General features: G+C 37.7%; 1 protein-coding gene across 6 annotated transcripts in view; it reads left to right on the forward strand.

Annotated features, from left to right (window-relative positions):
• Positions 1-23,652, forward strand: part of nek11 (NIMA-related kinase 11) — an 88,076-nt gene that overhangs the window by 14,886 nt on the left and 49,538 nt on the right. For all 6 annotated transcript variants that reach the window (XR_011190821.1, XM_015356958.2, XM_015356950.2 and 3 more), the window contains 7 exons: positions 5,848-6,013; positions 12,174-12,292; positions 13,182-13,246; positions 13,550-13,676; positions 18,311-18,460; positions 20,206-20,284; positions 22,190-22,275. Coding sequence is in view for 5 of the 6 variants with exons in the window: in XM_015356958.2 (XP_015212444.2) it covers positions 5,848-6,013; positions 12,174-12,292; positions 13,182-13,246; positions 13,550-13,676; positions 18,311-18,460; positions 20,206-20,284; positions 22,190-22,275 (792 nt within the window). In the remaining variant the exon portion in view is untranslated. The remainder of the gene's footprint in view (positions 1-5,847; positions 6,014-12,173; positions 12,293-13,181; positions 13,247-13,549; positions 13,677-18,310; positions 18,461-20,205; positions 20,285-22,189; positions 22,276-23,652) is intronic.

The following is a 23,652-nucleotide window of genomic DNA, read 5'->3' on the forward strand; positions in this document are numbered from 1 at the left end:
ATATTTCTGAAGAAACACATATATAACATAGATTAAACAGCAAATGTTTTTTTTTTAAGTGGGGCGCTATTCAAGGAAACACTACATACAGTAACTGTGGATAAGATTTATTATTATTGATTATTTTTTGTGTTTATACATTTTTTCTAATGGAAGCATTAGAGTATAAGTCTCAAATAAAACCTTTAATTTTCCCAGTTAATGTAATTATAATTATTGCTCTGGGTCATCGCACTCTCCTAACACATTTCGGTTATAGTATGATAGGCTGTAACATTTGAATGGTATTGGACTCGCTCTCTATTTTTAAAGGTCAGACGTACCAATCTGTTAAGTGCATTGATAGTAAATTAAATTCTTCTACACTACTCTTCCCAGTAAATAAGGAGCACATTTCTCATAAACATGTAATCTCTGCTGTGGTGTCAGGCCAAAAATTGGAAATTGAAAGTTGACACTAAAAAAAATGCAACTGCTTCACCAGGGTTGAAACAGTGGAGGTCATTCCTGTGGACTTTGTGACCTTTCATTTTATTTTCAATTTTGATCTTGTCTCTAATCTTCCTTGTACAGAAATGGGCCTGTGCTTGATTCCATCTGACCCATAACACATTGTCTTTCGGGGTTCTGTAAAAAACCTTTTACAACTTTAACATCCAGGAAATGTCTCATGCTCTTTGTGGTCTATCCAATGAATTAGAATGACCTGACGTAAAATGAAGTAGGAACTTTTCAATTCAAGACAAAAACTTAAACAATTGCCAAACCATACTTTAACTTGCTCATGGAATTCTCTGTATTTTTGTCTCCTAACTGTTCGTGTTCTCCCTGTGATGAATTCAGATTCATTTTTTCTTTAGAAACCACAACTTGAACTTTTAAAGAAAGAAATAGTAGTTTGGTTCACCTGTGAATAGTTCCAAACAAGAAGAGGCTATACAGCCCATCTTGCAGTCATTCGGCTTTGAGGACACGGCTGGGTAGCTTGTTCCATATTCCCACAGTCCTTTCTATAAAGCAGTGCCCGCTGTTCTCTCATCACATAGACAATTTGGGAAATTTAGAATGGAAGTTGTTGTTAATTGTTATAACATAGCAGTTACGCCAGTCTCTTGGAGATGTAGGCACTCGTGTTTACACGCGGCAGGAATCAACATACAGTATTCCAGTGCTTGAAGGCTGACAAAGAAAACAAAAGAACATTCTCACGCCCTATCAACTAATCATTTCCAAAAGAACCTTTTTATTTGGTGCGACAAGCCTTCATAAAAATCCTGAAACATTTCCAATATCTCTCAGGCATTTATTAACAAAATTACTTCCATGAGCAAGTGCAGAGGTCAGTGTATGCAGACTGTGGTTGGGTATCAAGTCCCACACCGCAAGGGAGAAAAGGGTTTCTTCCACTGCTCAGCCTGGGTTAATGGTGTCTCTATAACAGAACCATGTGGAATACTGAATGTTTGTGCAGGTTTGATGAATCTTTAGCCCTTGACATACACCAGCCAATAACTCTTCATGAAACATAATACACAAGAGGCTTAGACTAAAAAATAATTGTTAGGTTCTATTAAATTTCAGCCTAAATAATACTATAATTCAGAAATAAGGATAGATTATTTTTCATCATAAATTTTCTTCACAGAATTTCTGTTCTGCTTATCCTGAACCTTATCCTAAATATTGGGGTCCTCTCTGTAGCTTATCACTGCACACTGGGCAGATGAAAGAGGAAGGGACTGAACTCCAGATCTTCAAGGAGGGGGTGATTAAGACAAAGCCCACCCGCCAGCCTCCGGCTCGTCTTTAGGAGCTGGGAGGAAACGCAACACCTGGAGAGACCCCTACAAATCACAGGGGAGCATGGTCAATTCCACACAAAAAATACCCCAATCCATAATCAAACCGTACTGCCCACAAAACATTTATACTCCTGCGCGAATTAGCCTTGCTTGTTTTACGTCTGTATTCTTAGGATGTCAGTAGACCTACAGCAGCTGGTAGTCCAATAATAAACCCATTCTCCAAAAATCACGTGGGGAGACTGGGAGAGGGGCTGTGCGTCCACAATTGCTGCAGCTGATGCATTTGATTGAATATATAATTGTTTAAGCAGGGCCTTGCAAAAGCATTCAGACCCTTCCTAAGGTGTCCCGTTTTGGAAAATCACAAAACGATGCATACACGTTTTCATAAACTAATTATTTTATTTTTATTTTCCGTGTTTTAAGGACTCGTTTAAATGTACTGTAGTACAATGGACAAATCAGCTCAAAAACTAAAAGCAAGTGTTCTGCAGAACCTTGGAGGAGCCCATTAAACAAGCTTTTTGTATGCCTTAGGTATACATTTAAACTTTCAATTTCACACCTCTAGCCATTGTTTTGCTGTCTCTTTTTGTCGGGCTGTGTAAAAACATTTCAGTGAGCAGACAGCAGAATGGACTGTTCCTGACAGGGAACATGAGGGATCAGGATTGAGCATCTGAGATCCAAGCTATTAAGCTGACAGTGAGGAAGTTCAGTTGTGTTTTATTCTGAACTAAATAAGAGAGAAAAGTGATAGTTATGCCAAGAAAGGGAATAAATTCACTTTACCTCTTATTGATGGTGTCCCTGGGTCAGCTGTCACGCTTAATGTTGTCTGTGCTCAGTTCACCTTTCAGAGAGCAGTAAGGAGTGCCACCCTCTGTTCACTCTGATGGCTGACCTGCAACTAAGCATTTTATGTGCATTTTAATAATCTTCCTCTAGGAGAGTGGCTCCCAGCCCTGGTCCTGGAGGAACAATGTGGCGGCTAGTTTGTGTTCCAGCCTGGTCCTTATTGACAGTCAGAAATGGTTTTCGTTTTCTATCTTGGGGGAATATTTGTACATTTATTTCAGGCCTTTAAAGTTCAAATGGGACTTGTAACTGATATTAACTTTGTACCAATTTCTGAGTGCAAGATCTTCCCTCACCCAGGGGTGTTTTCTGAAATATTTCCAGATGGAGCTCTACAGAAGGACGGTACTCATTGCTGGGTGTGTGTGATACTGCTGTCTCTGGTCATCATCAATTGATCAAATAGTAGGAGCTGTTGAATCAGAATCAACAGCAAGCAGGTTAAGTGGAGGAAGCTTGAAGGTAGTTTGAAGTTCTGTGTTTTTGACCGAAGAAACAATATGTGAAATGAAAGCCTGAACAACGAAGCAGATAAATTAAATCATCAATTAATAAAGGGGATTTATTGTAGAGCTCATCTGTAATAAAAGCCAGCAGGCACAGTGTTCCTCCAGGACTAGGTTTAGAAAACATAGCTCAAGGAGTCTATCGTATCCAAACAGGGAAATGATAATCAACTTGTAGACAAAGGGTCAGTTGAGCATAATTAACATTTTGTTTGTAATCAGTGTGTTTCAAAAGAAAATATGGTGATCATTTCCAGTTCCTCGTTTCCCTATAACACAATGGGGACTTGGAGATATAAAGAAGGCTAAGGATTTGGATTGACAGACGCTTTTTGCTCATTTTTCATTTTCACTGAAGCTCTGCTGGGTTCACAATCTCCCCCTTTAAAGCAAAATCATTAGTTAAAGAAGCTATGCAGCATGATTATAATCGAGGGAAATTAGAAAGTTCTGTTTTTAATGGGAGTAATTAGATTAACTAAAGTGGGACCACCCGTTTTCAGATATTTAACCTTTTAGTTGTTGCAGTATTTTAACTAAGGTTTTGAAAACGGGTATTTATGAAATGAAATGAGAAGAGGCATTTATTAGTGATTAAATGAAAACAGGCATTTATTAGAAATGAAATGAAAACAGGTATTAATTAGAAATGAAATGAGAATCCTATCCCAGCACTGACCAGGCCCACCTTTGCTTGGCTAGTGAGATCTGACAAGAAACACTGCGGTAATATGTGAAGTATAAAAAACAGAAGAGGGTGGGTGTTTGTGTACATCAGGTTACTCCTCAGAGGGTTATTAATTCTCATCTGAACTACAGGACCTCCAAGGAGATGGCTTGTTTGGCAGTGTAGCTTTGATGAGTGCATTTGGGCTTTCGCTTAACAAGTGCATAAAACATTGTCAAACGTGAGGTGTTCATTTTAATATACAGGCTTGTCATTTGTTTCCATTTCCATTTCCTTGTATCAACATATGATCAGGCCAATCAATCTCCATTTTATATAGAAATGTCACCTGTTCTCTTTGAATGTCTGGTGCTGCAAAGGGGTCTTTGCCTAAACTGCTTGTATACTTCCTCTAAGACTTAAAAAAGCATCAGATAAAAAAGCAAAAAACTACTCCTGAATTAATGTTTCTACTTAAACTTTTCTATGTGTGAGTATGTGTGAATTTTAATGTATCATTGGGTATCTATGGTACAGTATAGTGTCTAGAAAATCATATTTTTATGTAAAAAAAGAAAAGATTCTTCAGAATAGTGCTTGTCTAATCCTATAAGTGACTATGATTTCAGCTTTTGTGAAGCTTCTCAGATAAGCACCAAAAATATCACATGCAGCTCCTATATTTTTAAAGCACAATGAGTTATTTTTTTGTAAATGTTACCATAAAATACTTTCAAAAGGCCGGAATTTCCAGGGTGATTTTGTCATTTATTACACATATCAATTGTGAGCTGAGCCAAACAGAAACCGGAACAAATGTACACATTCTCATTTTGCACATAAATAGGTCTGAGACTGGGGTATTATCAGTTACTGTGATGTCTTATATGTCTAAAAATATTTTGAAAATGAGATGTTGAAAATTCTTGATGACGTGACATGCAGAGAAGATAAATGGTGTTGGTTTAATTTGCTTGAAAGAATTAGACTAGCTCAATTTTCATTTCTAATGAGAAAATAAAAACTATTTTTGTAAACTCGGGCATGTTCACTCAGGAGTGCAGTGCTGTTTTTTGTCAGAAGTAGCAATAGGCTGGTTAGGCAGAGAAATTAATATAGTATTTAGTTACATATAAATTAGAATAGTATACATTAAAAGAAAATACGCTGTGTTTTAATAGAACCTGGACATTAAATGACATAATCATAGGTTGTAATTGCATCTCATAAGATGAGGGAAATTAATCTGGAACAAGCCTGCATTTAAAAAATAACACATGGAGAAGAAGTACATTCTTTGCACACGTGTAAAGTCAAACCCCAACTCCAGTCACTGCAGGTCACAGTACAAATAAGACTTGAGACAGTTCCTTTCACATTTAAATTAAGATAAGCTTTAAGATGTACTTTAAAAAGAAGAGTCTCAATGCATACCCGATTACTCAGGTGCTCCACTTAAGTTATCCAGATAAGTACTCCACTTTGAATTTTGCTACCTAGCTTAATGAATAAGGACCCAGACCAACAGTATCAGTGGCCGTGCTCCAGTATCAGCAGGGACGCACAGTTCCCACCCACCACCACCTTACAGCTACCCAGCAGTTTCCCTCCCCAGAAGTGTCCAGCAAGTGATGTGTTGAGTTTCCTAGATTATGAGCATGGCAATAGTAATATTTTAATCACATATTTATCTTTGTATAATTGTATCTTTTTTCTTCACTTTGCACACACTTTGTGAATGTACCTCAGAAGGTATTAGAAAGTACAGAACACATTGTGCTAGATCTCATAGACACACCGGAGATTGCTAACAGCACAAAAGACCCACCGCCCTCCTCTTCACCCACACACAAAATCTGTGAAGGTTCTGTCTTATTATAGTCTTATTATAGATACTGTTAGTGTGCCAGGATTTACTTAGGTTATGTTTAAGGTGGTTGTCTGCTTCCCTGTTAAGAAGGTGTTGCGTATGTGGGGGGAAAAAAATCAGCATTGATTTTTCTTTTTACAGAAAGGTGCTTAAGGAGATACCTGTGGGAGACCTCAATCCTAACGAGACAGTACAAGCCAATTTGGAGGCTCAGCTATTATCCCAACTTCATCATCCAACCATTTTGAAATTCTACACAAGCTTTCTTGAGAGAGACAGTTTCTGCATAATAACAGAATACTGTGAGGTAAGTCTTTGGGGACCTAGCAGTCAAGGTCATTCTTAAACTCTGCACAGTGTCAGGAAAATGTTTCACATGTTTTATGTGTGACGGACCGTATGCAATGTCCTTTTGGCGTGCTTTCTGAAATTCATGAGCACATTTGTTGTTAATTAAAAAAGAATCTCTCTTTTGCTAGAAGCTGGAGGCTAGATTTAATTAACCTGTAGGACAATGTATTATTTTGTTCAAAGTGATCTTTAACCTTACATTGAAAGCTCCAAAATGTCAGTCTGCTAGAGTTCTGGATACCAGTGTTAGGCCAGCAGCACAGCTAATTAATTAGTAAAAGTGCCACAATATACACTAGATGGAAGGGTCCAATTATAGCTCCCATATTTGTGTTTTTTGGGATTCTTGATTCAATGATTGTGCAGTCTTCTGCATAATTTCTCATGCTCTGTTTGATGTCAACTTTGAAGTTAACGCTTTTTTGAAATGTTGCTGCTTAGTGACTTCATAATGCCTTCATAACTGCTACAGAAGATGTGAATGTGTAATCACATGCACAGAGCTTTACAGGAACGTGCATAAGTGACATAATACACAGTATGCACAAGAAGTCATGAAATTTGTGTTCACATCATTTTTAGAGCATGGTACCACATGATCCTTAAACAAATGTCATGATTTCTTATGCAAGTTTTGTCATTTGTGCATATGAAAGAAAGAAGTGTTCATTGCTTTATGTATCAATGTATTAAACTTAATAAATCCATAAACTAATTCATCTTTAAGCTTCTGACATGTTTTATACACTTCTGAGTATAGAGTCAGCAACATTTAGAATGAAAGCTTGTTTTATGCACTTATCAAGCTTGTTTTCAAGTCTTGTTTTTTCCTTGTCATAGGTGTTTCCAGACATGATCTCCCAGACTTTAATCTTACCCCTCATGCTAATTATTTCAAACCCTTGAATTACCTCTCAAGTATTTGCTTTTCTGGAACTGTGGCAGGATTCTCCATACTAAGAAAAAAAAACTTAAAACTTTAAAACCTTCCCTGATTCCCTGACGAGAACTCTCACAATTGGCATATTGATGGGGCTCTGTGGTATTTATATGCATTCAATTGTCTCGTTATGGATATATTCCCTGATCTGACAATGTCTTATCTGCACAGAGATAACATTAAGCTTTTTGATGAATCGACATACCTAATATTCTCCCAGTCTATGCTCATTTATTAGGTAAAAAATACTCTTGACGGGTGTATTGCCTTCTTAGAAACTTTGAGCTGTCACTACACTTACTAGACAATGTCACCCACATCTTTAGTGTGTTTCTAAAAGAGAAGTTCAAGAGTTGTCCAATGATCAGAGTCCAGAAGGAGCAGCAATACTGGTCTCATCGTCAGTCCCTTTATTTCATTGTTGCTTCAAACTTTCTGCCTATAGCACCTATAACAGTTGAAAAAGTGAAAAAAGCAGTTTCACTCGGGAATACCACAGTTTGAGAAAAGGTGGTTTCAGATTTCATCTGTTTTTATTTTTTTCAGGTGTAAATATTCTTTTGACAGCCTTGTCTTTAATGTAAAGTCTCTAAAGTTATTATTCCCTCTCATACACTCCGCCGTAAAAAATGGAGAATCTAGCAGCTGCAATCTGAAAGGGGTTCAAAGAGGCCATTATTGTTTCAATTAAAAAGATCATGCAAACTGGTAGAAGGAGATATACATGTCAAATTGAGCCAACAGGCTTGCAAATGAAGGTGTAGATAAAAGAAGACCTTGTTTAACTAATGTTGTTAATGTGTTGTTGTAATAGTGTATCTGGTGTTGCCGCTGTTGTACTGTTGTTGGTGGAACTATGGTAGCTGGATATTTCAGAGGGGGGTTATTATTGATCCACTACTATGATTTATCAGTAATACATACCCAATAAGTTATCCCTTCTGACTTACCCACAGCACACTAGACATTTTCTGATCAGCTCCCTCACCAAACACACACACATAAAATAGATCTTAACCCCAGAACATGTTGGTCTGCCATGTGCACACCCGAATAAAATTGCACAGTATGTGATACATTGTGTTACAATTCTAAGATTGCGATAATAATTCCAGTATAATTATTTTGGTAACACAATTATCTTTTTGTAATTGTTGCTTTCTTTGGAGTCAGAGGAACGTTTCTCTCAGGACTGTTGGGTGACGTTGGGTTTTTAATCTAGTTCTCTCCTGATCCCCAGAGCTTCTGCTTCGACTTTGACTTTATAAATGACTATTCCACTCTACCTTCCCCCCCGAACAGATTTGTTTTGACTTATTTACCCTTGCTGTCAGGTGATATGATGCTGGAACACAGAAAGTGCAAGCTCAGATCTTTCCATTCTGAGCCTGGCACATCTACAGGGTCGCCCCCCCTGGGGATCCCTCAAGATTGTGCTGAGTGCGATCCGCCAGCTAGCGTTATCCGAGGTTTCTACAGCCCCACCTCCCTGTGGACCTCTAAGTGTTGCCAAATTTAGGACAGCACCTGCCACGCGAACACTGACTGCACCGCTGAAATGGCTGGAGGAAAAGCAAGACGCTGCAAGACGACAAAATGCTCCTAAATTCTGACTCGACAGTCGCCGCACGTCACTTATTGTAAGCAAAATGGGGAAAAGCTCCAGCTAGGGACTGAAATTCTATTTTTTTCCCCATTTTGCTGTGATTGGAACATCAGAGGCAAAGATCAGAAAAGAAGGTGCAGGTTTTCAGTGCACTGCAGTGAAGTAATGTAATAACCTGGGCTTACAGAATACAGCAGGATAAGAGTGCCGGGGGCTAGGTAATTCACCAGTAGATAACTCCTCCCTGCCAGCTAACATCATCCTAAGAGCCATCGAGTATGCAATACATATACACTACATGGCCACCTCAGTATTAATCAAGCCACAGGGCAGCTGGGTCTCAGGCTGGGTGGAGTCCCACATAACCGCACCTTCTAGTCTTACCTCAGAGGGTAAGCAAGGCTGGGCCTGGTCAGTACTGGGATGGGACACATCTGTGCAAAATCAGGGCATTGCCCCCTGTACGGTGACCAAGGACACTGTGCTATAGATGTTAAACCCAATTCTTTACTAATTAAAGATTATTGAAGAAGCCATAGAATTGTTTGGCTTAAATACCAGCTGAAATCAACAGGTGAAGCAGTTTCTCTAGGTGGCTGGCTGTGTGGTGGGACTGTGGATGAAGGCTGCCATGTGTCACCCATGTGGGAGCTGCACCGCAGAGATGGGTAAAGCTGGTCTCTTCCTAGATGTAAATTGCTGTGGGATTAAAGAGCGCAATATACATGCAATTTATTGTTATTGTGATCTACAGTTTATTTTTCATATTGCACATTAAATACATACCGATAGACATCTAAAACCCAACAAATGAGCCTTATAACCAATAGAATAAAGAAAATGCTACTTTGCTTTATAAGTGTTTTTGTAAATAATGAATTACATTTTCATTAAAAGCACATGTACGCACAGTGATTATTACTTTTCTACTTTATGACAACAACACAACAATGTATCTGTAATATTGCTAGAACTAATAAATTCTGAGCAGACATCTTAAAATAAATCCAGGCCACATGCAATGTACAATGAAATTAGTTATATTTCTCTTAAATAATTTCCAGTGACAAGCTCTTGGGCCTGTTTTGTGGTTAATGAATTGCTTATGCCACTACACTATAAAATATATTTCTCCGTTTTGGAAAACAGATCCAGTAATTGCGAATTTGCAGTTATAAAATGGTGTTGATTATTCAAACTCACACAGGACAGGAATGACAGCCACATTTTTTAAATCTGACTGGCTAGATTACGAAGTCCCGTCAATATTTATAGCTCATATCTGCTTTAGAATTGAAACTCCTACTAAGGAAGAAGATCAAGAAACAGAATCACAAAGTGTTACGTTACTCCTGGATTGAGTTTCACGTTTGGGGAAACCAGACAAAGAAACTGAATGGATTTTAATCCACTCCGAGGCAATTTGTGAAAATCCAAAGCACAAAATATGCCATGTTCTTTCTGAAAGCAAGAAAACCCAGCAATCAAGTGGGGTAATGTGTGCAGCCTCACTGTAGTCTCACGGGGCTTGTGCTATATGGAGTCTCTTGATCTCAAAGTGTCAAGGTATGGAGTGCCCTGAGGAGCTCCTCCAAACCAAGTTAATAGGAGCCGGAGTGTGCAGATTGCGCATTGCTGCTGCAGCCACGATGAGGAATCCTCAAGAAGCCTGAAAGATGAAGCGTCCGGGTGTGGAACAGAACCTGTGGATACTGGTGTACAGAGCACCATGGTTAGATTGACAGAAAGGCAGAATGACAAAAGGATAACAAGACAGAGCTGCAGTATTATTTTTTTTGGGCCCACCCTACATTGATTAGAAAAAAGCTGGAAACTGGTAGCTGGAAATGTGATACTATTAGAGTTCAGCATCATGCGTTTTTTCCATCACTACTGTTTCATAACAGTGGGTACCAATATCCAACACTTTTGATGAAAGGAAAACTAAACTTAAAAAAAAGCACTTGGAATGTATTGTTATTTTTCTTTGTGTATATCATTTTCATAAAGCCAGTGGGGCTTTATTAAATTGATTGATTAAATTGACTGTACTTTTGGAGCCCTGTGAAATTTAATATCCATAGGCTGAAATCAGCAAATATATTTAAAACCACTATATCTAGTAATTGGCTGCATGTCTTGAAGAAGTATTTTACTTTTTTTCAATCCCATTTCTGACAAAAGTATAAAATGTGGGAGTCTGATCATGGCATTATGTTATCAAAACCGGTGATCTAAAATACTGTGTGTTTTTAATCTAATCCCTTTCCTTCTGAGTGAAGCAAGGCAGCTGTGTTGCCTGTGGATGATAAATGAATCATCAAAGACTAACAACATGTCCAGAACTTACAATCTACATTGTCAAAATGCGCTTTCACCTGACCCCAATTTCATTTGTTCATGAGCATGTGGATTTCGTGTTGTATGCAGACCTGGAAGCACTGACCTCTGTTCCTCCCTGTCTTTAATATACTTTCTGTGCTTCATGAAGTGAGGGATAATGCTACAGTCAGAGGATTGTTTTGTTCTAATTCTGCAGTGCATTTGGGCACCTCAGATGCTCACTGATTCAAATTGCCTCTGGTTTCCTCTGGGGTTTTGTTGTTTTTTTAACTGGAATTTAACAGAGCTGTAAGCTTTGAAGGCATGAAATGCAGTCAGTCAGACATCCCTTGTGACTCCTAGCTAATGGCCAGGAAACTCAGGCCACTTAAGAGTACTACACAGTTTCAGTCATGAGTAGTAGAGTACAAGAGCACGGCTTTTGTATTGTAAAAAAAAAAAGCTTTGCATACAATCATAAAGAAATACTGTAGTGCAAAGTTGTAAACTACAAGAAATGTCATGGCACATTAAATGCATTTTTGTGGCTTAGGAGTTTTCCCTTGGAAACTAATATTCCATTGTATTTATATATAACGGAATGCTTTGTCTTGACAAAATTAAACATGCAGTTAATAAACAACGTACGGGCACATAAAACCTAGTGTTATAAATCAATCAGTGTTCCCAGAATTGTTTAGGTGCCTGTAATTTGTTCAGTGTTCTCAGCATAACCGATTTTGAACCTCATTGTAACTGCTTTGAAGCCAATGCACCAATTCACAGGAATATGCTACTGTATATTCATGCCCTGGAGCCTGCTCACTGTCTCATGCCACTCACTGCCTTTATCAACACAATGCATAGTGGTCACAGTGTAGTTTTGTCAATAAGAACGGGAAGATGAAACGGTAAAACTAAAGAAATGTTATTTATTACAGGGTAGTGGGAGGACTAAATTTCAGGAAACAGAAAGCAAGGGAAAGCCCTCTGCATTTCTATTATTCAGAGCACGGTTTTAGGCTCTGTGCTTTTGTTTTTAATGGTTTAATGTGAAAAAGCACTCAAAGGTTGAATTGTTACCAACGTGAACAACACAGTAAACCAACAGCTTCCAAAGAGACGTTCTTTGTACACTGACACGCTTCTGCTATTTGTACCTAAAGCGGTCTTCTTGTACTGTTTGTTTTGGTTTAGGCACATAACGGTGAGTTCCGATTGCTAACTGTTTGTGTGCATGTGTTTCAGGATAAAGACCTGGAATGTAAAATCGAAGAGTACAAAGAAACTAAAAAGTCATGTCCTGAAAGCCAGATAACGGAGTGGTTTATACAGCTCTTGCTAGGCGTTCACTATATGCATGAGAGGTAACTCTATAATACTGATTTGATTTTTATGCATATTTTTTTTTAAAACGTAGATGCTTTGCTAGTGTACTGAAACCAACATACTGTATACAGCATCCCTGAGCATTTAGGGGAATCAGAAAGTATGGTATGTAAGGCTGACAGTCAGAATTAATTTTCTCATGAAAATGAATTGATTAAAAAAAAATCAAAATATTAAAAAAAAAGCCAAAAGTAAAAAAGTTTGAAGAGTCTCCTGGCTCTGCCAGAGGTTGACAGCTGGGGTCCACTTTCTATTCTAACAAACCACCAAGTTTAATAGTCCACACTTACAGTGGATAGCCACTTTGATTGCTGCTGAAATCCTCCTCACTCTCAGTAATGATAAAGTTCCTTCGGCAGATTGTTCAATTGAAATTCCCTTCAGGTTTTTGGCTGTCACTTAGAGTTTGTACCTCTGATTTGCCAGCAATAATAAATTGTTTTCTGAGAGTGTTGGTTTCCTTCTGGATCCAAGCCATAATTTTACGGCAAAAAAAAACAAAAAAAACAAGCAAACCACATCATGAAAAGCCTTGCGGTTTTATTGTACTGTAATTAACAGTTCAGATAAACTCTGCTCTCTCACAGAGATAAAAGTTTCACTGGATGTGAATGAGATAAATTATGCTCAAAGTGAACAACATGAATAAAAAATAAAAAATAATTAGAAAAATAATAATAAAAGCTAAAGTGCTAGGTATCCAGTGGGTTCTGTAGTAGAGGCCTGTACCCACATGCACCTAGTCTAATGTCAAGTGTTAAAAGGCTCTGGCTATACAGTTTTCCTCAATTTTAAAACAAACTATTTTAAAGAAGTGTATTGTGGTAGGTTTTAATGTTTCCTTTGTTTTCTTGTTTTGCTTTTCAGGAGGATATTGCACAGGGATTTAAAAACAAAAAATATTTTCCTGAAAAATAACATTGTGAAAATAGGTAAGATCGTCCTTCCTCAGTGGACACGCCTGGATGTTTGCTTATCTGTGCAGAGTCTCCAAAGAAGAGCTTTTTAATAAGTTAGGAGCTGGAATGCTTGCATGCAGCATTTCTCCATTTTCTCTGACAAAGAAAGGCACCAATCCAGGGAAAATGATGGATTTAAATGGATATATACAGTATATACCCAAAGTGTCATTCTTACATACTACACGGTACACCTTACATGTACGTCCAATGGTAACAGCTTAGGAGTGCATTCAGTACCCTCTCTCGTTCACACAGTGCGTTTCTCCTGTTTAGGAGATTTTGGAGTTTCTCGTCTTCTCATGGGCTCCTGTGACCTGGCCACGACTTTCACAGGCACTCCGTACTACATGAGCCCAGAGGTCCTCAGCCACCAGGGGTATGACTCCAAGTCCGATGTGTGGTGAGTACGTTCTTGCCAGTGCGGGAGTGTTCAGACAGGCAGCCGGTGGAAACCGCGTCTTTCGGCTCCCTGCTTGCGTCGTGGTAATGAAGAAGAACGCGGCAGAGAGCCGCTCCCCCAGATCTTCTCCGGAGGGGGGTCACTCGTGGATATTTGCTCGACTTGGACAAATCCAAAACTGAACACACGAACGATAACAAGAGCTTTAAGATTACGTACTGTATATCCTTTGTAACAAGTCTGTAATTTTGGTCACTTAATCTTTTTTTTTAATGAGCAGAATTGCCAGTGTGACCGTTAGGGTCTAGTTAAAATGTAAATGCAACAGTTAAACCCTAAAGATTTCACCCTTGTACAAAACAAGCACACACTTTTGTAGAACTAAAAAAATAACAAGACTTAAAATTACTGTAAATGTGTGTTTTATTACTGCATTTCCTGTCCATCTTTCTACTAGTAACTTGCTACGCAGTCATTTTCTGCGTGAGTACAAGTTTGCTTTAGTGGCTACAGCTAAGTACTAAACTTGTGCACCGCTAGAATTCACTTTATTTTTGAGTGAAATTGATTAAAGTGTAGAGCTATCTTGTCATACCACAGTTTTAAAACACTAATTAATTGAAAACACTGACCTATGGAAAACCTCATCTTAAATGACCAAAAAAGTTCAGTCAGTTCCTCATACGCAGAGGAAGTTGCTTGTGTTTGTGTGTTCTGCGTACCGGCAGCTCTTCATCCAGTATTATTGTATAAGCAGAAATGTAATGTTTGTAATGTCAGTGAAATGTAATGGTATGTTCACATGCTTTCCATTCAGTACAAAAAAGGAAAGAGTATAACTGAATACTATGACACATACAGTAATGCATCAGTAACATGTCACACTTATTACAGTGCAGTTGACAGTACAGTATATACAATGCTTACGAAGAAGGAATAAGACTTATTCCATCCAAGCAAAATCCCATGCAAGTCACAATAAAACAATTAAAATTGTATTAGGAAAGACTTAATTGATTATATTTCCTCCTTCTTCTGCACACATAATCATTTGAATATTTACTTCTACATGTTTTCTTACTTCGGAAATGCTGATTAATTTTCAAATAGAGTAGGAAATAATATTTCTCCCGGGTAGGAGGACAACCAAGCTGGAATCTCAATAATACTGTACATCTAACCTCAGGCACTCTATCATAATTTATGCGTCAAGCACCTTCAGCATTTTAATCTTTGTCAGCGTTGTTATGAATTCATATTTTATGCAGACAAATACAGATGATGATTCCTAAAGAAAGGAGAAAAATAAAAAAAACAAAATAGCCATGTGAAATCAAGACTGTGTATTTGATATGACTATTCATATGTAGGATGGTAAGAAGAAAAATATTACTAGCGACCATCTGTAATATTAATTAAATCAACTACCATTTAAACCTCAGTAATTCCTATGATGAATTTAGCATATTTGTACTAACAGCATAGGAGTTCTCCAGTTCTATTTTCTAATGCTCTGTTTACCATGCTAAAATCATCTTCTATGTAGAAAACACTCACATGTCCTATTAACAAGTATGATGAAACTCAGTACACATGAGTCTGGATTTACAGTATATATACAAACACATGGCTTCCTTTAAATAGAAGAACACTAATGTGTCAATTAGTCATAGCAACAGCAACAGGAGTAATACAATTTGCACCATGAACACAAATGTTATGGCTGGAAGCAATTCAAGCAATCTTATGTTTTACATAATACTTAAGTATTAACATATTAATTAGTGAGCAGACTGATCATGTTGATTGAATCGTTTTGTTCCTTGATATAACAAAATACTGGGCTCAACAGGTGATATTATACTAGCACCAGGTGTGAAGTATTTGGTATTTGAGTTAACATTGACAAATTGATATTGATTCAGAATTAGAGATTCATATTATTTTTAATTAAAGATAGGACAACAAAAGATATTACTCCTTTAGCTTGATTGCTGTAGGTATAATGCTGTAGGCATAATTGAAGGTGGCCTGTCTGAGAGAATCACATAGAAAGCTGTGGGTCCAGATGCCAAATGTTCCACCTCTGAGAAAGGAAGTTCATTCAGACTCTGCCAGTAAAATACCCTGCTGTATAAACAAGTATAAATGTGAGTTGTTTGGGATAAAAGCACGAACCTCATTAATTAAATGACCTTTAACACACAGCTGGAGTATATGAATATAAGATGCTAAAGGAGCCCTTTACATTGGGATGACATAGGTAGTGGAGTACCACAAGGGTCAGTTCTAGGACCACTGCCCATACTCATCCATATTAATGATCTGTCTAGATTCTGGCATAGCTTACCAGTATAGTCTGGTATAGTTTACCAGTTTACCATAGTTACCTGGCAAACAATTCCGAGAGGGGCGAGACGTCACGAGGAATCCAAAGCCAAAGTCATAGGTGAGGGGATCCAGATGAGGTAGAGAGGGTTTGGGCAGGGCAGGGCAGGGCAGGGCAGGGCAGGGGCAGATGAAAACAGTCTACATGCTTGGAGGCAAATCAGATGTTACATTTTATTAGTTGAGAGACACAATCTCCATCTTCTGTGGGCCGCAGAACAACAGGAGTGACAACAAAGAGGAAAATTATTTCGAATGTTTTATTACGTCAATTAACCCTGAGCGATGTACTTCCTTCTATGCATGAGTATAGCTGTTAAGAATGAGATCATATGAATTAAATTATTTAATTTCACCTTAAAATTCAATGTGAGAATAAGGATTTGACATCTATGACACTGCGTCCTCCTTATTGTACATAGAAAAAGGGTATACACTTGTCTATGTCTGTAATGATATGTACCTGTCATGTGTCTTGCTGAACGTGCAGTCATTCAGAATCTGACCTGTGTGCCATCAGCCCAAAAATGAAAAGGTGAGGCCAGAGCATAACTTGCTTTTTATTAGAAATGAGGGCTGCCGGAATTGGGTAGGTCAATATTTGAAGTTTGATTTCCTTTTCAAAAGAGAATATTGCCTTTTCATTTTAAGAAAAGGCTTATAGCATATGCTCACTGCATTCTAAATCACTTCAGTGAATTCAGACTAGGTTTTACCCAGGTTTTATTTGCATAGAAGTAGAGGGTTTTTAATGTTCTTTTAACACCAGGCAAGATATCAGAGACATCTATGCTATGCTATGAATTTCAAAACAACAAGGACAACGTGCTTAACCAAGGAAAATTGTGTTTTAACTGCATGTTAACTGCATGTTTACACGTACTGTTTTGCTACACTTTCCTTATATATTTTTACCAAAACTTAAAGATGACAATGTGCATGATCTGCAAAAGGTTTCCCACCTACAAGCTATAACATTGCAAAAAATTGCACAGAACTTAAAATACTTCTGCAGTGTCAATAAGCTCAATACTGGAATAATGACAAGACTCATTCGGGTCTTCTACAGTATATATTTTTGGATGAATCCTCAGTATAGTGTTTAGGAGCCTGAAATATTAAATCTTCTGGTGACAATGTTAGATTCACAGGTATGAGGACATCGTTATCATTACGTGCCTTTAAAAAGGCAGATGAATTCTGTTCAGTTTTGATTTTACTGAATATAAAAAATATGTGGAATGAAATCAGTTTAGGGCGGCTCAGTGGTGCCTGGTGTCCTGCCCAGGGTGTGTGAGTGTGTGTCCTGTGACGGACTGGTGTCCTGCCCAGGGTGTGTGAGTGTGTGTCCTGTGACGGACTGGTGTCCTGCCCAGGGTGTGTGTCTGTGTGTGTCCTGTGACAGACTGGTGTCCTGCCCAGGGTGTGTGTCTGTGTGTGTCCTGTGACAGACTGGTGTCCTGCCCAGGGTGTGTGTCTGTGTGTGTCCTGTGACAGACTGGTGTCCTGCCCAGGGTGTGTCCTGCCTTGTGCCTGTTGCTTGCTGGGATAGGCTCCGGCTCCCTCTTGACCCTGATTTGGGTGGTGTGGTTAGTGGATGGATGGAGATCCGCTTGTAAGTGGAATTTCAATGTGTTACCACTGATGACAACGGCAGTCAGTAGTGAACTCACCCACAAAGCATATTTGAACATATACAGAACATGTCTTGAATTGTGGTTTAGTAAGGACTTAATGACCCAAGTGTTAAATCTGCAGGGAAAATACGTTCTTAAGACAATAGTCTGAATTAAGAAAGACGATATTGAGAAAATTCTCAATACAAAGGCAGCTTATGAAAACATCAGGATCAATACCTGAGCAACTTCACTGTTCTTGCTTTAAATTGCCTAAGCAACACAAGCATACAAACATAGCCAATACATTTATTTTGTGGTCTGTATAATGTTCATATGTTCACAAGAACACAAAGAGGGAAACTTCAACACCGATTTTTAAAAATAAAATAAAATCCGAAAGTGCAAATCTTTTGCACACAATTCCCTACCAGAGATTTTACTCAAGTCAAGCACTTGAGTTTTGTTATTTTGACTTTCAGAAACAATAATTCTACTTAAAGTTTGAATGTCAGTAGTATTGTCCACATATCGTAATTTGCACCAGTCTTGTTCTGCAGGAGTTGAGAAATCTGGACTGCGTCTATTCTGTTACCATGCAGAGAATGAAACTGCAGGTTTGTTTTGCAGGTCTCTGGGATGCATACTGTATGAGATGTGCTGTTTGGAGCATGCATTCACCGGCCATAATTTCTTATCTGTTGTCATGAAAATTGTGGAGGGGAAAACTCCGGTCCTGCCAGACAGATATTCAGAAGAGCTTAACTCGATCTTACAGGGGTAAGGTTTCTCGACCTACTTTTTTTGGTGTAACAAGAAATCAGTATCACTCAAGAAATACGTTTTGCCCACTGTTAATGGAAGAAAACATCTGGACTCATTCTTACAAGGCAATCTTAAACTCTATTATATACAGTATGTCAGTTCAGATAATAATTATACATTCACTTGAGACAAAGAATGGCTAGATCTTTTTATAGTCTGAAACCAAAATGGTGGGGCTGCACATTGGTGGTGGTGGAGGGGAGTCCCCATTACCTGTAAAGCGCTTTGAGTGGAGTGTCCAGAAAAACGCTATATAAGTGTAAGCTATTATTATTAATAAAATAATTTGACAGCAATTCATGTAACATATACACTTATAATAATCATAAATAATTTCAATAAATTGCAAAAAACAATAAAGACGACAAGTTAAATTGATCAACTAATTGCTGTTTCATCAATGAAAATATATTTTGTTGAATTACTTTGATTTAAAATGGATCTGTGGGTCCTTCGATGCACTGCATTTAAAGATCAAATGGTGAAATGTTTGTAAAAAATCTTTCACTTAGCTCTCAAAACGTTGTGGATTCTAAAGGCGATTTAACACTCGTGTGGTTTATCTCTTACCAAAAACGTTTGGTAAGAAGTCTCTCTTCCATTGTCTACAATAATCTTAAGTAATTGCACTGCTGTGGACTCTGCGGTCTGCCAACAGGAGAGGCTCTCCAGAGCGCAGTTTGCAGAGTAACCTTTTATTTTCTCACACTCTTCTTTCCAAAAGCGGATCCGTTATAATTATGAAAAATAGCTTTGGGCATGCATGCCCTTTAAATAGTGTTTTATAGGTGATGTGTAGTTATATCCTTGGGGATTTCATGGGCTATAACACTGACAAATCAAAGTAGTTCTATTGAAATATGTTTGTGCTCAGTACCATTTAAGTGTACAATCCTCATTATACGGTTCTGTGGGTTGTTCAGACTGTGTCCTACATGTAACATTACATTTTAACATTTTTTTATTACTTTATTGTCTATCCAAAAGGGTGATTTTTTTTATTTTATCAGCATCAACATAAAAAACTACAAACATTACAATGTAGCAATACAACAATATAGTACTGTACATGTACTGCATACACAGTACACACATCTTTCTCTGCCCATATTACACTAACATTGTATTTGTCAGATTCATATAGAAAGCAGTCACTTAGCTGTGTTTAATACACCAATTGCACAGGGAACAAAAGATTGCTTGGATACATTTTCTAGGCCATAGGCACTCTAAAAACCTCCCTGAAGGTAGCAGTTGGGAATGAAGAGGGTGGGAGGGGTCACCAACAGTAAGCTGAGATTTCCTTTAAACTGCAGTACAATACAGCTCTTTAAGCTGTTTCTGTGGTCAACAAAGCTTTTGCCTTTTGTAACATCATGCATTTACTTTCTCAAGGGTTTAACAGCACTTTGCTCTCGTACAGTGATAGTATACCAGAGTAAAACTCTAAAGGGGTTCCTGTTTTAATACAGTCCTACCAAAGCCAAGCTTCCAAGCTTTTCTTCCCTCAGTGCGCAGTAGCAAACAGGGAGTTCAACTTTAATCAGCAAATTAAATCAGGGTTTTTTTGTTTCAGTCAGTACAGAAGAATTAAATGATAATCAAATTTATTATTCGCTGCCAGCATATACATGAGATTAAAAATGTTATTATGGCACCACGAAAAGGTTGTCTAATGCCTAGGGTTTCTCTGTTATTAGCATGCTGAACAAGGATCCTTCATTAAGACTGTCGGCTGCAGATATCCTGAAAATGAAATTCATTGAGGAGCACCTACATGTAAGTTTGTATTGACATTTGTGTTGTGAATTAACATCCAATAGAAGATAATATATCAGTTCTTTTTTCAAAAGCATAATCCGTGCAGTTTTTTTCTGCTCTCAAACTGCACCGCTCCACCAATAAATGAAAATGATTATTTTTGTAATTTACTGTTTATTATTATTTCACCGATAAATGAAGAACTAATAGGGAATCCCACCCTGTCACCACTAAAATATTTGTCCACACTCACATTTTGCACATACTATAGGAAATTTGTACATTTCACTCCAAATATTAACCTACTAGATCATTTATGTTTATTTTGTTTTTCAGCTCTGGGAAAGTGGGTCCTCTCATTTCAAAAACCTTTAGGCTTGAATTATGGACTGCTTAGGCATTGAATGATTTTAACCAATAATGGCTGCATTTTATTTAGCAAAATACAAATGAATACATAAATAATAGATACAGTAGCTGCCCTGGAATCATTACTCAGGAAAGATGGAGAACATGTCTGGTTTGAAGTGAGAATACAGTTCAGGAGATTTGTATTTGTCGCAGTGCCTTAGTAGTTTTCTCAGATCCTTCTGCTGATAGAGCTCTTGAGTGCTGCAGATTGATCTTGTTAGATCTCAGAATGTGAGTAAGGCAGGGCCTGGCCAGCACTCGGATGGAAGGAAGATTGAAGGAAGGAGTCAAAGGAAGATTAGGCTGCTGCCATAAGTAGGACTGGAAGACCAGTAGGTGGTGCTGTTCCCTCTAGAGCAGAACATCTAAACCAATGACCCAGTGTGGTGACAGGGGACGCTGCTGTAGAAGTGCTGACTTTTAGAAATGTTCAGAACGAGGACCTGACTGCTTGGTTATTAAGAAATCTGTGGCATTATTTTTTAATCAGTGGGGGGTGGTTTCTCTAGTATTCTGGGTGAAATCCATTCTCAGCACAACCTGGCCTGCCTAGATTTCACCCTGAATTCCACTGGTGAAGTTCGTAGGGAGCATATTGGATGCTGCCCTTCAGTGGTCTGGTATGGGTCTCCTACTGTATATCTGAAATACTCTGAGACCCTTTGAGATGAAAATCAATTATTAGTGTAAAATGATCAGAGACAAGAAAAAAATACGTTTAAAGACATTCGAGTGCTATACTGCGTCTAATTTTACTTACTGTGGCACTGGGGCTTATTAGGAATTCTTATGGAATTAAAATGATATTTCTTGTAATACATAGGCTTAATGATATCCTTAGGCTTGTTATGTTATTGCGTGATGTCAGTTTAATTTGACTTAGAAAAATCAATGTTTCCATTCTGTTTTGTTCATAAGAGCAGTTTACTCTTTGCTAGATAAACCAGCCTTAGAAATATTTTGTACAATGCAACAAAATTTCTCCTGTGTTGTACAGAGATTTTTGAAAGCATCAAACTGTTAAAAAAAATAACACACACTACCAAAGAATGCTTCACAAAATACAGGCTTAAGAAGAAGTTTTTTTTCTTGATTGCAGTTCTCCAGGCTATTGTTTTATTGTCTGTGTTTCGGAAACCTATTATTAGGTTATTATTATTAATGTTTTTTTCAGAGCTGAACCTGAGCTTTGTGATACTATGCAAATCTTTTTTCACGTAGTAGAAACAAAATTATTAGGAACTTTTTATACATTTTGGCATGTCCTGCTTTTATTCACAAAATGTTTAAATAGCAGATTTTAAGTTATTTATGAATAGTGAAATATACCTTGTTTGTGTTCCAAAAAAGAATTATGCCAAATTATGCATTCTGTTGGTGACTTCTGTATATTCAAAAACCCTTTCAGGACAGCAGGCAGAGCTTGTCAGGTTTCTGTTGACTTCCTTTTAGTCTTGCAGCCTTGAATTCCGAATGCTCAGATGTCACATTGACTGATTCTCTTTGTTCCAGAATATAAAACACAAGTTCTCAAGCATGACACTGAAAGAAAAAACAGTGAACTGTAAGAAAGAAGCTGCTGAAATTAGGAATGCGTTGTAAGTACACGTTTCTGTACTCAGAGTGAAAATACAATTTCTAAACGTTTGCGTTTATCAAGGCCTACCCAAAACCTCAAAGACCTTCATTTTCAGAAACCTCAAGCCTTGCACATCAGTTCCTGAAACATATAGCTTACGCCTGCAATTTAAGTGGCTCAAGTAGTAGCAGTTCTAATGAGGAATAAATCTGTGAATTTGCTGACTTGTGAAGAATGTAATCCTCTGTTTATAAGTAACATATATGAAAATTGAAATGATTGAAATATAATCCGAAGATAAGGTTTCAACTAAATATCATCCAGAATCGTTTATACCGGTTCATTTTCACAATGAAGGTACTGTATGTCATAATGGTTTGTGCTGAGCATGAAAAATGCAGCTGTGAATAGCAGTTCTCACAGCACAGACTCTGTCCAGTCAATGTAAAAGTCAGAATTTGTGACTCTTAACTTGTCCACTATTTGTAAGAATAAATGACCCCCCAAGACAGGTCGTATTTTCACAAATATTAATACAAACTCTTAATACTTAGATTTCCTCCCTAAAAAATCATTGGTCTGACTGGTAATACACTCATACCGAACTACAAACAACATTCAGTAAGTGGATTCACTGGACAAGCTCAGCACTGTCTTATTATCTGCTGTGTTTGTAACAGATTGGATTCAGAGGATAAAATTGGTCTTTTTTTTCAATTTTCTGGACAAAGTGTACACTGACTGAATGTGACGTGAAATATACTTGGCTCTCATATTTTGGAGAACTAGGCTGCGTACTTACTGTGTAGAATAGATACAAAACCCTACCAAGGCTGGTAAAATCTTTCTTTTTAAAATACTCTGAACTCTGATTAATTGGGCATTCTATTAAAGGTGAGCTGTAAAATGATAATGGAGTGTGCCTTCGGTTTTCCATTGTCCCTATCATTTATTCTTGAGCTGTTCTTAATCTGGTGACCCTAGGCACACAGAAATCCCAAAGGAGTAATGGAAATAATCTAATATATGTCTGTGAATGTATTTCTCAGGAAGACTTCTGTACTTGAAACATCATCAGTGTCATTGACAGTTATGTTTTAACAGTTTGTCATTTTAGCTACTCACAGAAAAAAAAAAGTCTTCCGCCCATGTTTGCTTTCTTTGTGGGCATTGTTTTTTTTGTGTGATATTTACAAACAATGTGGGATGCAGTTATATTCCATGTTATGTGAAGACAAGCCTATTTGTGTATTAGTATATCAAACGTGTATATTTTAAGCACTGTTTTTATTTTGTGTCAGTTTTATATATGTAGCTATACAAAGGAGATAAAAATAGGTAACCCTAGGTCATGTGATTGCATGCCTAATTTAGGATGTGCTAATGAAGAGATATG

Source organism: Lepisosteus oculatus, chromosome 10, assembly GCF_040954835.1.
Source record: "Lepisosteus oculatus isolate fLepOcu1 chromosome 10, fLepOcu1.hap2, whole genome shotgun sequence".
In the NCBI taxonomy this organism is placed as follows: Eukaryota; Metazoa; Chordata; class Actinopteri; order Semionotiformes; family Lepisosteidae; genus Lepisosteus; species Lepisosteus oculatus.